The 18,037-nt window shown below is 45.2% G+C and overlaps 1 protein-coding gene across 7 annotated transcripts in view; it reads left to right on the forward strand.

The window, feature by feature from the left end:
- The window catches only part of SORCS2 (sortilin related VPS10 domain containing receptor 2), a 1,939,515-nt gene extending 1,922,568 nt beyond the window's left edge, over positions 1-16,947 (forward strand). The window contains exons 26-28 of one of the 7 annotated variants that reach the window (XM_069203288.1): positions 7,952-8,109; positions 15,175-15,254; positions 15,591-16,942. In XM_069203288.1, coding sequence (XP_069059389.1) covers positions 7,952-8,109; positions 15,175-15,254; positions 15,591-15,614 — 262 coding nt within the window. In that variant the 3' untranslated portion in view covers positions 15,615-16,942. Of the gene's footprint in view, positions 1-7,951; positions 8,110-15,174; positions 15,255-15,590 lie in introns of all 7 variants that reach the window. The other 6 variants (XM_069203250.1, XM_069203243.1, XM_069203258.1 and 3 more) reach the window with 6 other exon arrangements.
- Positions 16,948-18,037: the final 1,090 nt, after the last annotated feature.

Below are 18,037 nucleotides of genomic sequence, written 5' to 3' on the forward strand. Positions count from 1 at the left end.
CACAGCTCTGCTCATTTTACACTGGTCTGTCTCTGCCATTGTACTTAAGATCAACATTACTTCAGCTGCGGCTTGATAATGAAGAATGACAAAGCCTTGCTGCTGCACAAACATATTTCTGTAGTTTCTCCTTTATGCCCCTAACTGGTCGCAAAATGTTAGTAATATTCACGTAAATGGTTTTTGAGTGTCAGTGGGCTATCACGTCTGGACAATTTTAAACGGTGTGAGGCACTGGATGAAATCACAAGGGGACTATCAGACTATCACAAGTTGAGAATTACAATGAAGACCTGCCCTTGTGTATATTAGACTCAGAGGTGGCCCTTCAGCAGTACCTTTTGTGATTCATTATGATCAAAGCACTATGTAGATGGAGAAGGTGCTTTCAAATTCTTACAAGACACTATCACAACATATTTTAGCCTTATATTTAGCACACTAGGGCCTCATTTACGAGGCCCTATCAGCACACTGCACAACTGGAGCATCATTTTTTTTGTATGCTCCAGTAGCACAGTGTGCCAGCCCATATTTACAAGGCTACACAAAACCATCTAGCGTGACTTTTCATGGCCTTGTAAATTTGGGCCCCTTTCATGCACAAAACTGCGGATTTTCCCATGCAACACCAATGGACCGCTAATGAATCTGACGCATTCCCAGAATTACAGATTCCTATGACACCTCAGAGGTGGCGTAGAAGTAGTCCAACAGGGGAAAATATCTTTATTTCTCCCTGTTTTTTGTCTCTTTCTATGTGTGCTGCAGAATTCACAAAAACAATCATCCCCACAAAACAGGCATTTTTGCACCATGGTGCAAGGGTGCCTGCATTTGCGCAAGGTAATGCATTGTGTGCCATCGCAGGGGGAGGACCTGTGGGCTCACTTCCATGGTCTCAGACCATGGAAGCAGTCCAGAGGAGCCCTTCCCTGCCCCCAAGGACACCTCTTGCCACCCTTGCCCACCCCAGGAGGACACCCATGGATGGGGGGACCCATCCCAGGTAAGTACAGGTAAGTTGAGGTAAGTATTATTTTTTAAAGTGGCAATGGGGGGCCTAATTTGGGCCCCCCTACATGCCACTGTGCCCAGAAGTCCCCTGGGCATGGCCTTTAGGCAAGGGGGCATGCCTCCTGTCTTTGGCAAGACAGGAGTCATTTCAATGGAGGTTGTGCGTCAAAAAATGGCGCAAGTCCGGTTTGAGCCATGATTTTTGACTCAAACCTGACTTGCACCATTTTTTGACGCACAACCCCCATTTTCCCCTACACCGGCGCTGCCTGGTTTGAGTCATTTTTTTTTTTATTCTGACCAGCCCACAGCGCCGGCTAACGTCAATCCTTAAATAAGGCACCCGCACGTTGCGTAGCAATGGCGTTAGCCGGCGGTAAATTTTGTGGCGCAAACCAGCGCCGGCGCTGGTTTGCGTCAAAAAGTATAAATATGGGCCCATGTTTGTAAAGGTGCCTTTGGGAGGCTATAATGTTATTGGTCTGGGAGGATTAAGCTCTTATGCTAGTTTCTTTATCAGTTACTTGGGTATTTTTTAAAACCACCATGATTTTAGAGAGCGGATGTCACTGGCCAGAACCCCGACTGCTTCAAAAGTTATTGCCAGATTTTTGGGCTTTTGGCGCAGACTAGCACAGCAAGTCACCTTTGCACCATATCTATGCAATACAGGGCCTCATTTACAAGGCCCTAGTAGCAAACTGCACCACCGGAGTGTCATTTTGTTTTTTAGGCTCCGGTGGTTCAGTGTGCCAGCCCATATTTACAAGGCCACGCAAAGTCACCTTGCGTGGCTTTTCATAGCCTTGTAAATATGGACCCCTTTCACGCATAACACTGTGTGAAAGGGGCATTCCATGGGTGTTGTTTGGGGTGTTCCCACACAACACCGATTAACCTGAAGGAATCTGATGCATTCCCAGGTTTACAAGGCTGGGAATGCGTCATATTCGAATGCCACCTCAGGTGTGGCGTCAGAGTGGCTCAACGGGGAGAAAGTCTTTATTTCTACTCGTTTTTTCCTCTTTCTATGTGTGCTGCATTCTGAAGAACTCATAGAAAGAGGAAAACACCTCCTCTGATTGTTTTTGTACAGGAAAGAGTCACTTTGTGCACAAAAACAATCATCCCCACAACGCAGGCACCCTTGTACCATGGTGCAAGGGTTCCTACATTGGCGCATGGCAGCAACTTGTGTGCCAGCACAGGGGGAGAGGACAGAAATGTGCCATATCTCGTAGATACACTGCATTTCTGCCCTTTCCCGGTGGTTGCATCCTACAATAAATTACTCAATTATCTATTTGCATTTTTAAAAGCTATAGATGTTGCCTTGTCACTGGTTTATGGGCCTATTTACTCATAAAATGATTTAAAGAAAGAGTTGTGGATAACATCAAGTGATGCTCAGCAGCATTTAAAGAGTAACAAGTGTTCAGTTGATTTAGGAAAATGAAAATAGTAGGAGATTTTGTTTTTTTGTTTCTTTTTATTGAGGTACTGTAGCTTGCTTTCAATTACACACCAAATATGCAATTGAAATAGGAGAAGGCATGTAGTTCTTGATACATTAGGCCTCGATGGCAAAATGGAGGCATCAGTAAAATTCAAATTTAGCTTCAGTATTGGTGTCACTTATATACAGTGCATTCAAAATCAAATAACATTATTACGGTCACTGTATGCATTTTATTGTAATAAAGCCAGTGATCCTGCGTGCTGTAAATTAAGCATTGCTGTCTTCCAAGTATTTTCGTTCTGTTTGCCGAAAAAAGTCTACTTGATAAACAAAAGTTGTACTTTTCATTCTGTTTCTTTTTTAATTGCCTTTATAAATATTGGCAACTGTTAATGCACTTAACCACAGCAAAGAAATCTAGATAGCAAGAACAGTTTTTTCCAATTGCTATCCCATCTTATCAGATGACCCAGCTTCCCTTTGCTGCTCCAAGCAGCAGTTCTCCCCTTCTTCTGTTTGCCATCTCTGCCATTTTGTCTGACTTCTTGGATTCCTGTTTTCTATACCTAGTTTTTTGTGTTGCATAGCTTTCTTTGTTTTTGCCTCGTTTGTCTCCTTTTACTGTTTTCATTGTTTCCCACCCGCTTTGCTGCCCTGTTTACCACCTCTCTCAACCGGCTTCCAACCAGCCCCTCCCCTTCTCCCAAGATTTACTTAATGGAGGCCACAGCGCAGCCGCGCAGTAGATGTGCGCAGGGAGCATACCACTGGTGCAACGAAAGCACACCAAGGGCAAGCCTGTCTGCAACTATCCACGCCTGGACTGCACCCAGTGCCATGAACCCTGCTTCTCCCACCTCAGATACACCACCACTGAACTCTGAGCTTTGGACCCCAGACTCCCAACAACAACTGCTGACATGCTTCTCCACATTCTACAGCAGGACCGTTCACCTGCCACCACTGCCTCTTCTCCTGCAACACCAAAGCACCCACACGCATGACGACCACCACCACGCCGACCACGACTGCTTCAGAACAGCTCCACTGCATTCTGTTCAACATATGGTTACTCCGCAAGCACACCACCGAGATCTGGGGCACCATCACCTTCCTCACCTACGTTGTCATCTTCCTTACTGAGACCTGGCTCAACCTCGCTTCCACATCCGACATCACCTCAGCTACTCTTGACAGAGACAAGATAGCATACTAGGACAGCATCAACGAACACAGAGGTGGAATTGCCATCATCCACAAAGAAACAATACACTGCATCACCACCGCAGACAACACTGCCCCAATCTTGGAACACCTCACTTTCAAACTCTAAACCGATGGAAAAACCGACATCAGAGGCACCATGGTCTTCAGACCTCCAGGACCACCCCCCAGCTTCTGCAACACCATCCGTGAATTCATCGCCCCATTTTCCATTGACTCCAAGCAGTACATCTTCTTCAGGGACCTCAGTTTTCACCTTGAATACCTTAGCATCACCTACAGTGCCAACCTCCTCAAAAGCATGAACAACATCGGCCTCATCCAACTAGTCACTGACCCCAAACACTACGCAGGACACACGCTCAATCCCATCTTCATGGCCAGTGACGGAGTCAAGCCCAGCCATGTCACCTAGCTCACCTTGAAAGACCATGCCATTGTCCACCATCATAGGATCCCCCGGCGGCACCACCAAGTCATCCAGCAGCTCACACTGCAGCTGGAATAAAGTATCAGAGGGCCAGTGGACCAATGCCCTAAATACCTTCTACCCTGCCACTGCAACCAATCTAGAACAGGCTGTCAAGAACTTCTCCATCTTTATCACCAATTGCGCTGACAGAGTTGCTCCCATCAAGCCCTCCAAACTGAAGAGACCCACCAAGCAGGCCAGCTGCTACACCACGTAACTGAGAACCAAAAAAAACACTACTGCAAGCAACTAGAAAGGAAATGGAGCATCAGAAGGGAGCCCACAGACTGACCCACCTTCAAGTCAATCCTCAACCAATACCATCAAGTACTGAAAGAGACACAAAGGAGCACCCTAGCCAAACGCATCAAAGCCAGCTCTGACCCCAACAAAGAGCATCGTCAGAGTTACCCAACCCCTCTGCCTGTGAAAACATCCTCACCTCTTCTCAGGAACTGCAACACCCTGGTGGACGTCTTCCACAACAAAATCCCCAGCATCTACAAACACTTTGAAGCCTAACCCACCATTGCCAACACCCTTAGCCTCTTCACTCCCACAGATGCAAACCCTTGCTCATAACAAGGGACGAGCTCACCACACAAAACACCACCCACTTTGCTGCCCTGTTTACCACCTCTCTCAACCGGCTCCCAACCAGCCCCTCCCCTTCTCCCAAGATTTACTTAATGGAGGCCACAGCGCAGCCGCGCAGTAGATGTGCGCGGCTGCCCATCATGAACTCCATTCATTCAGGAGGACCCACGGATCCCTGTCCCCATCACATTTACAACCTTAGGAGTAATATAATCATCAAGAAGCTCACTGCCATTTTCAACTCATCCATAGCCACAGCCACCTTCCCCGAAGAATGAAAAAACACCATAGTTAAACCCCTTCTCAAGAAACCATCCACCAACCTGAGCGAACTCAAGATCCACTGTCCTATTTCTCTGCACCTCTTTCCCACCAGAGTCCTCAAAAAGGCCATCAACCGCCAACTCACGGAACACCTGGAGAACAACAATCTTTTGGACTCCTCCCTATCCGAATTCCATACAAATCACAGCACTGAAACTGCCCTGATTTTTGCCATTGACGACATCAGAGCCCTTCTGATCCTCCTTGGCCTCTCAGCAGCATTTGACACCGTATCACACCACACCCTTACCAAGGAGACACCCTCAAATGGATCGCCTCTTTCCTCACAGGACGAACACAGAGAATACACCTACCACCACCTTTGACTTCAGAACCCAAGAACATCATTTGTGGCATCCCCAAAGGATCATCCCTCAGCCAACATCGTCAAAACCCACAGAATGAATGCAGATAACACCCAGCACAGCCTTTCACTATCAGAAGACCCCTCCACTACGAGGGCTAACTTCTGCAGGTACATGGCAGGCATTGCCAATGGGGTAAAAAATAACTGCCTAAAACTCAGCACAGACAAAACTGAAGTGTTGTTCTTTGGGAACAACACCTACCCCCTGGTGGACTTCTGAACTAGGACCTGCATCCACTCTGACAGGCCACACTTGCAACCATAGCATCACCCTGCACAGCAAGCTCACCATGAAAAAACAGATCAATGCAGTCTCCTGTACCTGCTTCCTTACTCTATGCATGCTCCGTAAGATCTTCAAATGGCACACCGTCAACACCAGACAAACTGTCACTCAAGCTCTAGTCCCCAGCCGGCCACACTATGGCAACACACACTACGTAGGAAGCACTACGCGGCTCTTGGAGACCATACGAAACACAGTGACCAGTCTCATCCTCGGCCTGCCAAAACGGACCCACAGCACCTCCCACCTCAAGAAACTCCACTGGCTCCCCATTCAGAAGAGATGTCAATTTAAAATGCTGATCCACACCTACAAAGCAAGGACCAGCATACATCAACCACCGTCTGAACTTTCACCAACCCTTCAGACACCTGTGCTTTGCTTTCCTTTCCCTTGCACACACACCCCACATCTGCCAAAGCAACAGTGGATGACGCTCCTACCTCGCAGCAAAATCCTGGAACAACCTCCCCCTTCACCTACAGACACCTTCCTCTCTTTTGGAATTGAGGAAAGGACTCAAAACCCAGCTGTTCAACTGAGCCCCCTTAGCAGCAATGTTCCCAGTGCTTGATTCCCTCGTGGGTGATTAGCTGCGCTTATAAATCCTATTTGATATTTGAAATCCTTTTTGATCAGGGGAGCAATGCCCATTTCAATTCAGTACCCTTGTTATGCCCAGACAATGCAGATTAAGAATCACCAGTCAAAATAGTGATTTTTTATGGAAGACATCTCACCCACTAAATGGTAGAATCCTATACTGTCCCTAAGGGTAGCCAGCCACCTGCTGTGACGGAATTGGGTGGCATAAGGTACCTCACTATCTGAAATGGACCACTCCAGTCAGCAAGTAGTGACCATTATTAGTGAGTCTGGCCCAACATGTTCTTGTTTGTTGACCTGTGGGTAAGCTTGGGGTTCACTCTCAGTCTCCATCACATGTGCAGATGGCCACTGGGAAATTTCACGGAGTCCCTCAGGTTGGGGGCCAGAGGTTAGAGAGGTACGAGAGGGAGGAGCTAATGCAGGACAGGGTCACTGTCACATGGGTAATCCAAGGGATAATCCCTACTGATGCAGTTTGTGTCAGAGAATATGTTATTTTTTGTCAGATGTATCTTATTGTTACAGTGAATGTAAAGAGACTGAACCATGTAAACAACTGCACTATTGAGCAGTGAATAATTTGCAAAGTACATGATCCAAGCTTGTCAGAAGATAGTGCGAAGCCTGGAGCGAAAATGTAATGCCAGAATGTTTCTTCTGATTTGGCCAATTGCAATAAGCAGCACCTATTTTTTAAGTTGTAAAAAAACATATACTTCAGGGAAAGAGATAATATGGCACCTTGCACCATCTTATGATCTAGCTGAACAAACTGCCTCATGATTAATGAAGATGACATCGTTGGCTGCAATTTACATATATAAATAAATGATGCAGAATTAGAGCGGGACACTGTAAAGCATGAGTCCGGGCAAAATGCCCTTTCTGTTCTCTTTTTTCCTTTCGGATGGCTCTGGCATGATCCTATTCTGGACTACCTGGCAAATGAATGGTAGTAGTTTTCCTCAAGAGGAACCATAAGGCATTTGACAGTGGTTCTATATTAATACAGGTTGGTGTGCCATTTCGGGAAATCACTGAGAGACCTCTGACTTGGTACAGTCCATTTAAAAAATGCTAATTTTTTATAATTATTCACCACCCCTTACTTTGAATAAGCTTGGAAACCCACACTTCCGGTGAAAGTCTGCTCTCAATCACTTTCCTCGTGTCATTGCTATATTTATACACAGGAAAGCTTAGTCTCTAAATGCTACTGTGCCACCATGAATTCAGTTGTTCTAGTGGTCCAAATCTTGTATATGACGCAAGCACAGGGCAACTTTGCTCTGGCCCTAAGCCATTTTACACTGATGCTAAACACGTTGCACAAGTCACTGATATTTGCACAAATCAACTGTTGCAAAATGCTGTATTGTGTCACTAGCTAGTGAGTGCAGTTCTCTTCAATGGAAATGTCACTACCCAAAACCAATGCAAAATACCCTGCTACTTGTGTAGTTTATGTGTTCGGGCCTAAGTTGTTTTGAAGAGTGGCAGCGATTTGAAAGCTTTAGATATGCATGCACAAAAAAGACTTGAAAATTTTGAAAAAGCATGTTTATTTTACATGTACATTTTGCTCACCAATTTTAGGAAACTTCCGGGCAGAAATGTGTATGCACAAATGCTAAACGAAAAAGAACAGGAGATGACAAGCCCTGTGAACCACAGTGAAGACACACAGAACATTATCCAAGGGGAGGAGTTCATAGATGATGATATGGACACACAGACACTAGGTAATGCATTAGGTAATTATACTCTTCACTTCCCTTCTTTTCATATTATATGAGCTTGTGAAATAAATGTGATTTTCTACTGCATGTACATACTCCAGTTTTCTATCAACTTTTACATTCTTCCTTTCTGGTTCGCACTTAAAACACTTTGGCCCAGATTTAAGAGGGCCTAGCGCCTCCTTGCACCACATTAACATAATTTTGTTTACGCAAATGTGGCCGAACAAGGCCAAAAACTGCACACATTGCATGCATTGTGCCACTTTGTATCCCCTTGTGCCACATTATGACTGCACCAGGCATAATGTATTCAAGGGGGGCGTCCACTGTTAAGGGGGACTGTAAAAAGTGCGCAGTGGCATCTAAGAGGTGTCACTGTGTAATTTTTTGTGGCTACTTTTAACGCCTGCACAGAGTAGGCATTAAAAGGGGGCATACCATTGCTTTCAATGGGCCCCTATGTACTGTGTAGGATTTGCGCAAAATTGTTGGTGCTAATCCTACACAGTATATCAATAGCTTCAAACATTTTGACACTATTGCCCCTCCCCTATGCCATGGTGCGCCGTATATTAAATACGGCACACACATAGTGGCGGTAGGAGGGCACTAAGGGGCGCAAGAAAAGTGGAGCTGTATTGGATGCAGCGCCACTTTTCTTAAATCAGGCCCTTTGATTTGTAGCTTCAAAATTCCTTTGAACAACAACTTGCCAGTATGCTTGACCCCGTAGGCGAATACATGAGTTAAGGAGATTATATATTGTGGTACAAAGCCAGTTTGTTTCAAAAACATGCATGAAGAACAACCAGCCCTCTTTACAAAAGGGGTAGTAACTTCCATCCATTTGCGGAATTCTTTTTCTACTCATCAGAGAGCTCTGATGGCCTTAAGGCTCCCTCCGGGAAGCAATGTACCATGTTACAGTCTGCCTAATGGACGTGGTTGCCATGTATACCTGCCAAATTCAAATGAAGTTTACTTCTTTCCACCACACACGGAGGCAGATCTGTTATAGCTTTTGCCACTCCAAAGTCATACAATGAGGCACAAAGGGGCATATTAATATGGAACTGGCGCAGAATGGCGATGCGCCAAAATTGCTAGCGCCGCGTCAGTTGTGAAATGCAGGGATGCGCTGTATGTACAAAAATACGGTACATCCCTGTTTCCCCTAGCACTGGCATTAAATTTAGCTGCCAATGCAGGCATCCTTGCACCATAGTGCAAGGATGTTGGCGTTAAAGGGAATGATTGTTTATGTGCAGGAAGGTGTTCCTTCCTACACATAAACAATTTACAATTATGTTTGGTACTTCTATGTGTACTGCAGATTTCAGCACACATAGAAGTAGAAAATCGTCATCATTGAATGATTGTTTATGTACAGGAAGGGACACCTTCCTGCACATAAACAATCATTAATGGCCTTTTGCTCTTTCTGTGTGCTGCAGAATGCATCAATCAATCAATCAATCAAGTAATTTATAAAGCGCGCTACTCACCCGTCAGGGTCTCAAGGCGCTGGGGGGGGGGGGGGGGCTACTGGTCGAATAGTCGTGTCGAGGATGAGTCGGGCAGAGGCGTTTTGGATACGTTGCATTTTCGTTTGTAGTTTGTCCGTGGTTCCTGCATAGAGTGCGTTGCCGAAGTCCAGTCGGCTGCTGACCAGGGCGTGGGTGACTTTCTTTCTGGTTTCAATAGGAATCCACTTGAAAATCTTGTGGAGCATGAGAAGGGTGTTGTAACAGGAAGAGGAGACTGCGTTGACCTGCTGAGTCATGCTGAGTCATGCTGAGTCCAGGATGATTCCAAGGTTCTGTACTTGGGTGGTGGGAGTGGGCGCAGCTCCTAGGGAGGTAGGCCACCAGGAGTCGTTCCAGGCGGAGTGGTTGCTGCCGAGGATGAGGATCTCTGTTTTGTTTGTAGTTAGCTTGAGGCGGCTTGATTCCATCAAGTTGGCGATGGCGTGAAGTCCATTGTGGAGGTTGTTTCTTGCGGTTGTGGGGTCTTTTGTGAGGGAGATGATCAGCTGGGTGTCGTCTGCGTAGGATACTATGTTGATGTGGTGGGATCGTGCGATGTTGGCGAGAGGAGCCATGTAAATGTTGAAAAGTGTTGGGCTGAGGGAGGATCGTTGGGGGTGCCACAGATGGTTTTGGAGGGTTTGGACAGGTAAGGCGGAAGGCCAACTCTCTGGGTTCTGCCGGAGAGGAATGAAGAGATCCAGTCGAGGGCCTTGCCACAGATCCCGGCATTGTGGAGGCGTGTTCGAAGGGTGTGGTGGCAAATGGTGTCGAAGGCTGCGGAGAGGTCCAGGAGGATGAGCGCTGCGGTTTCGCCTTTGTCGAGCATGGTCCTGATGTCATCTGTGGCGGCAATGAGTGCGGTCTCCGTGCTGTGGTTCTTGCGAAATCCGGAATGGGAGGTATTGAGTGCTTTGCTGTCTTCCAGGAAGCGGGATAGTTGGCTGTTCACGATTTTCTCAATGACCTTCGCTGGGAAGGGGAGGAGGGAGACGGGCCAGGGGTCATCTGGGTCCGCTTTGGGTTTCTTCAACAGGGCATTGACATCGGCGTGTTTCCAGCTCTCCGGGAAGGTGGCTGTCTCGAAGGAGCTGTTGATGATGGCGCAGAGGTGGGGGGGGCGATGATGTCGCTGGCTTTGTTGAAGATCTGGTGCGGCAGGCGTCCGAGGGGGAGCCGGAGTGGATGGAGGCCATGGTGTTGATGGTGTCTTCATTGTTGACGTGGGTCCAGGAGCATAGAGGGTTGGTGTTGGTTGGTACGTTGGGTTCGTGGCTGTCTGTGGTTGGCTGGTGGGTCTGAGGTTTGAAGCTGTTGTGGATGTCTTCGATCTTTCGACTGAAGTAAGTGGCGAGGGAGTTGCAGAGCTCCTGTGATGGCGGGGGTTCATAGGAGCAGGGCCTGGGGTTGGAGAGTTCTTTGATGATGTCGAAGAGCTCTTTGTTGTTGTGAGCGTTGGTGTCTATGCGGCTTTTGTAGTAGGTTCTTTTGGTGGTGCAAAAGCAAAAACGAGAAGAAATAGAAGTATTTCTCCGTGTTGTGCCATGCTAACGCCACCCCTGGGATGGCATTAATTTTTGGCACTGCCTCAGATTTACGATTCCTTGGAAATCTGGGGCACCGTCAAAAGCAATGGGTGCTGCAGTGGAACATCAACAGCAACACCCATTGCACACCCCTCTGCCACAGAAAACTGAATCCGAGGATCCCATATTTACAAGGCGGCGTTAAACCAAAAAGGCCCATATTTATACTTTTTGACGCAAACCAGCGCCAGAGGAGTATAAATAAGGAACACAGGCCTTAAAGTCATTTTTTGGACGGCAATGCCTACCTTGCATGTCATTAACGCAAGGCGGTTTCCCGCATCCAAAAATGATGCACACTGAGGTTTTTTTACGTCCGCGGGGTCGGGCATCATAGTTTAAATATGGGGCAAGGTTTGGGCCGCTAGTGCAGCAAACCTTTTGACGCACATTCGGCGCAAACAGAGTATAAATATGCCCCAAAGAGTGGCCTAGCGCCGTCTTGTAAATATGGTGCAGTGCACAGAGCCACTGGAGTGTTGCTAAACGTAACGCTCCGATGCCACTAGGGGCATGTAAATATGCCCCTAAGTCTGGATAAAGTAGTTACTTTCCAGCACATATTTTGCACAGGATAGCTGCACTTAAAATAGAATAAATGGAGGTTTGCTCTGCTAGGAACTTCTTTACATCAATGGTGGGTTCCTTGTTTGCTCCTTGAGTGTTCCAATCAGGGGTGGTGCCTGGCAGGACAAAGCAGTGGGGCAGGGGGCACAAAACAAACAAAAGCATTACAAATAAAAATAAATTTGAAAAAACATACCTGACTCACTGCTGCATTGCGGAACTCCTCTGTCTTCATTCACTGCATGCACAGTCTCCGAGCCTGCCCTGCGGGCAATCCTAACACTGCTCTCATGCTGCTGGCATCATGACAGCAGTGTTATGATTGGCCTGAGCACCATGGCTTGGCGCTTCCTGGCAGACTGGGAGTGTGGGCCTGCTGTCTCCAACCTGGCGACACAGTGCCTAGTTGGGGAGAGCTCAGTGCGCATGTGTGTTTGGCTGTGCTGAGTGAGAAGGCCGCCCAAACACACATGCACACTGAGGGGAGTGCACACCACTCTCCGTCCATCCTCGTCACCCCCATGTCCCCGCCCCTTGAAAAAGTTTGAACATTTGAACAGTAATTTGCTTGACAGTTTTGGGACACAGCTCACACTTTTTGGTACCACTACATGAACTGATGTGTTGAGGGTTCCTGATCTGAATCATCTATTGGCTTTAATCTGGACATTCTTCTCAAGTACCACAGATGCCTACAATGCAATTCCATGAAGAGATGAGGGAGGGTGGGATCGGACATATAATGGAAGTTAACTTCAACGTGTGTAGTTTTAATTTGGAATTTCAATGGAACAACTTATGTTGTGTCTTCATGAAGGGTTACTAAAACATATGTAGATAATTTGAAGTAGTCGTTCAGATATGTTGTATTTTAGCAGATGTAGAGTACTGCTGAGCAAGTCAATAATAAGTCAGCGAACTATGCTTTGACTGGGAGCTTGTAATCTTGTCCATGTCTAGAGTTGCTTTTCCTAATATGAATAATTCTGCTTAGAGTGGAATAGAGTTTGAGATCTTTGAATTTATTAGGGTGTCAGTTTATACAATACGGTGAAGTTATGAGGGTATGTAGTGCAGAATCTTCCCAAATTGTTTCAAATGGAAGAGCAATCTCTTGATAAAATTTCCTTCCAGAAAGGTCATGCTAAGTGAAGAATAGTTGACATAGGTGAGCTGGTGATTCACAGAGGTAGTTGGCAGTTTCGAGAGTGTAGCATATATGAGGGATCTACGTGTATAATCTCATTGTCTCACCACCTTCAGAAACCAAAAAGGGGGCTTTAATTGTGTGAGTACTCCTGATGTTTGTATATCTTCTGCAATCATGGGAACACCTTAGATCGTTGGATCTGCAAGACTTGTTTAAGTTTTTAGATATGGTGGTTGCCATACAGTGGGCTTTGGGTCAGCCAGCTACAAACTATTGGCCTACTTGCTTCCGACATTGGCTTGGGAAATTGTCAATCATATCTTGGATTAACCCAGTGTAGTCTTTCAGTCTGCAGGGCATATTTATGAATTTTTGGCAAGGTGATTTGCTGCACTGCCCTGCATCACAGGGAAAAGACAGGAATGTGCTGTATTTAAGCAATAAGGTGCATTTGTGTCCTTTCCTTCTGCGCTGGTGCCCCTTTGGCTGACTAGCACTAACACAGTCACCTTTGCACCATGGTGCAAGGGTGTCTGTCTTGCACGCAGGATTGTTTTGGGGCAGGAAAGGGTACCTTACTGCACAAAAACAATCCAGGGGGCTTGTTCCTATTTCTTTGTGCACTGCAGAAAGATGTTTCTCCTCGTTGCACCACCCCTAGGGAGGCATAAGGTTTTGGTGCATCCCTAAGTATACATGGTGTTGTAAATTTGTGGATGCCTCAAAATCCATGGGTGTTGGGTGGAAACATCCACCGCACTGCTCATGGAACGTCTACTCAAGGCAGAGTAGTGCAGTGATTTGTGCTGCGTTGCGCTACTTCAGATTTATGGCACACACAGTGGCTTTGCCTGACTTCATCAATCTGACTTAGAGCCTTGCATCACCCTTGTACCACTTTGCATGGTGCAAATGTGACAAATCATGCTTTCATGAATAAACCCCTGCATGTTAATTTATGTGTATTCTTCCTCCTCTAGTGCTTCCATTGGAATGCATGAGGGACTACTTTCCATTGAAAGTGAAACTGAATAATCACACTGTGGAGTACTGTGGGATTGTTTGGAGTTTAGCACACAGGAAATGTTGCAAAAGTGGGTAAGGTTACCCCCAAAGAAATTCTGTCCCTATTGGTTAGAGAGGGCCCAGGAGTCACCTCTACCTGCAGGCTCGTGGCAGAAATAAATGTGGTACCCCAGGGTACCATCTTTAGAACACTACTAAACCTCTGGAAAACAGAAGGACTGTACCTGCTATTGAGATGTGTGAGGAGACCTGAAAGGCTGGACCTTGTACCCAGGGCAAAGAGTGGATTTCAAAGGTCAGGTCACTGACCTGTTAAGCTACAGGGGCACAAGCTGCTAGAAGACCTTTTGCTGAAGAGCCCAACTGAACAGTTACAACTGGACCTGCCCTTGATCCTACTAGGAGCTTCTGCTGGAGTGAGTCTTAACCCCAAATGCTGTTCTGAGAGCCTGGAACCATTGTCTGTGTCTAAGAGTACTCCTCTTAACATCCTGAAAAACCTGGGACTTTGAAGCCAAAAAGTTTCAAATAACCCTGGAGGACTAGGAAAGACCTGCCAAATCATTCCTATGAGGGTGCATTGCTGCTGGGTCAAAGGTTTAGGTTGCTGTTGCTCTGAGATTTAGCACAGCAGCGAATCCATTTCAGCGGGATGCCTTGGAGAGGGTATCCAGACTTCTAGAGCCCTGTATGACTGCAGCTAGAGGCCGCCCCACTGGAGGAATCTGACCTGGTGTTAGTTTGGTCATTACATTTAATTATTATACATTGGAGTGGGATTTTTATTGTGTTGGGTTTTCAACTTTTTAACTGTTTTGGTACCTCTAAATGCTTTGCACATTTTCTGAAGTTAAACCGGTCTGCTCTGTTCCATAGCTATCAGGCATTAAGCTCAGGTTTAAATTACTGAAAACGTTTCTGGACCTAACAACAATAGAACCATTATTACTTGTGGTAGTATACCATATACCCCAACTGATAACATACTTTCTCACAGTCTCTAACTTATAGTATTTATAGTTATGAATGCTTATTGAACAGATGAATATAATTTTGTTTGTTAGTGTGATATTTTCGCTTCGACCACCACAGCATTAAACCACTGGCAGCTTTCTTTTCATTGTCATAATATTGGAATTTTCACAGTACATATGTTTAAACTTAGCTGCCATCTTCTTCTCTATACATTTTATCACGCCGCCTCAACATTGTTGCCTTGCAGTGACATCATCTGGCAGAGGTAGAAAGTTGAACAGCTACACGGTTCCCCTATTGCAGATGCCTGTCAGTGTCCAGTCGCAGGTCAGTGGCATGTTGGATGGACGCCCCACACGCCATCCTCCCTCGTCACCTGTTCACCCCCGAAGTAGGTGCACCTCACCTCACCATCACAGAAACAGCACCCTACCCCACCCCTATGGCAGACACCTTAAAACTCACAAGTCCATTGTGAACTGTGGTAGAAAGCACTAATCAAAAACAGAACCAACCGTATCCTGTGGTGTATACAAATATATGCATTCTCTTTAGTAGTTGGACCACCTTTTTCTGTGTCTAAAATAGGGAAAAAACTGAAATCTGTAAAAATGTGTTAATGCAACTATCTTAGTTTGTGTTTTTCTTTTTTTCGTTTCTTAGGAAATCACTCAGGCGTGGTTTTGAGCATTAACTCCAGGGAGATGCACAGCTACTTGGTCAGCTGATGTTTACTACTGAACACAAATGCGAAAGACTATTCTCTATGTTATTTTATTTTTCCCAGGAATGTCATTGAAATGAAAACATGCCAGAAACCACTGGTGAAGAGGATTTTGATAAGCACTGGCAGGGATATGTGTCCGTCAAATGTTCCTGTGAGAGGAGGACAGTATGGCCAAATGCTAAAAAGACTTCTTGTCGTACTGCTGAGAAAGCTTCATTCAACACATACATCATCAACTTTGTGGCCGAAGACACATGTTCATCCTATGTCATTGTTATACATACATATAGATCTATATATACACATGATACATATGCTCATATTAGGCGGAACTCTCCCGACATTGATCTGGGTTTGAATTATAAACATTTTGTTTTGGTCTCTGGTGCTCCGACGTTGGAAATTTAGTAACGAGTAGACAGTGGTATGTTGGTCAAATGTCTCTAATTACTAGTTTTATTGCGACGCTGCCAGGTGTGGTTCATCACTTACAGCACTGCTGCTCATGGAGTATTTCCACCTGATTGGCCATGCCCTAGAACAAAAGTACTTTTGTAGTCTTGCAGAACTAAGAATCTCACCTTTGAAGAGCACAGAGACCGAAGCACAGAGCAAAGCTGATGACGTCCTTTGTGATAAAGCTGTCATTTGATGCAAGGCGCGTCACTGAATTAGGATGTGTGGATTTCTCACCGATAATATTGTGAATTGAATAGCAAGCTTGAAGGAGATCAGATCACCCAATCACAGAAACGTCCTGTGTCGTTATCATCTTGCATAGTCCTTAAAGTGGACCACATCATCTAGATCCTTGGGTGGGGGTTCGTGAAACAGACCTCCAGCTGTCTCTTTTAACGCTTTGTTTGTAAATTCCACAAAAATGTAAATAGCTGTTTTAATTTCTATTTTCTCATATCAGTTGTAATATCTACAAATGCAGATGGTTGTTCTTCCAGGCAAAGGGTATGTTGTAAGAGTGAGATGCCCACTCGTTTCACTGGAAAAGTGGGTTATTTTTTATCTCCTAGGTTTGACCAATCTCATCCTATTAAGGTTCTCCAACAGCCCACATCTCACCAGCCATGGGCTTTGAAGAGCCACATTGAAAATCGTGTTCCCGCAGCCTTCCCACAACTGAGTCACTACTCCCCGAAGCAGGAGGGTACTGGCTCAGAAATATATCTCTTGTTTTTATCCATAACAGTATTTCTTGTTTGGTAAATGAAAAATGAGTAGGTTGTCATAACTTATGAATCTTGGTGATTAAATGTATTTTCTAAACAACCAGCAAGAGAGACGAGTTGGAATATGATTTTTGTGTATGGAATGACTATCACAGGAAAAAAAACATTTGCTATCTGCTCCTTCATGGCTTCTGCAGCCAATCACACACTCTGACTGATCTTTCTGTCCACCGCAGATATTTCTGTGAAAAGAACAACAGGATATCTATCTGCTCCAGAAGAGATGATAAAGGATACCCTTACCATTTTTACCAGCAAAGGCAGCATCATACACGTCATGGCAATGTACGTGGCTAGATGCCAACAGCACTTGTAACACACTCAGTCGCCGACTACAAAGATAAGACGACTATTACAAGTTATTACAAGTTCTGTCACAATGCCTGCTGCCAGACCACGCAGCCAAGGTGAATGGCAAGTCAGGTCATGGAGCATATTTGAAACAACTGTTTCAGAAGATTGCTTTTTATTTCTTCTGCTCCATTTTAATAGCTTACAATGACAAGCAGAGAGATTATTTCTGTTTTGCACTCCTAAGAGAGAGAAAAGGTAGAATATTTTTGCGTGTCTTCACATTCCGAGCTATTGAACTTTTTTTTAAACTAAGTTGTACTGAACTGCTTGCCACAAATAGCTCACAGGTTATTAATGTGATAAATTTTGCACTAGAGATTTTATTTTTATTCTTCGTGTTTTCAAACATGTTTGCTCTTTCAAATGAAAAAGCTACGCACCAATATTCCAAGTGGTTTGTGGTAAAGTTGATGGTGTGACCATGTATTGTATGGTATGAAGTACCCCCTGGCATACATGATAAACATTTTGCAAGTCACCTCAGAGTTTCATAACCATGTAAAAGAACTTAGCAATGGTTAAGGAAATCCTCTGTGACATGGAATATCGCTATAATGCACAGAAGAGAGTACTTTATCCCTTATATAATAACTAACTTCTGAAGAAATACAGGGAGATTTAGGCCCATATTTATACTTTTTTTGCGCCGCATTTACATCATTTTTTTTACACCAAAGCGTTGCAAACTTACAAAAGACAATTATATTTTGTACGTTTGCGCCGCTTTTGCATCAAAAAATGATGCAAATGCGGCGCTAAAAAAATATAAATATGGGCCTTACTTC

This window comes from Pleurodeles waltl, chromosome 1_2 (assembly GCF_031143425.1).
Source record: "Pleurodeles waltl isolate 20211129_DDA chromosome 1_2, aPleWal1.hap1.20221129, whole genome shotgun sequence".
NCBI lineage: Eukaryota > Metazoa > Chordata > Amphibia > Caudata > Salamandridae > Pleurodeles > Pleurodeles waltl.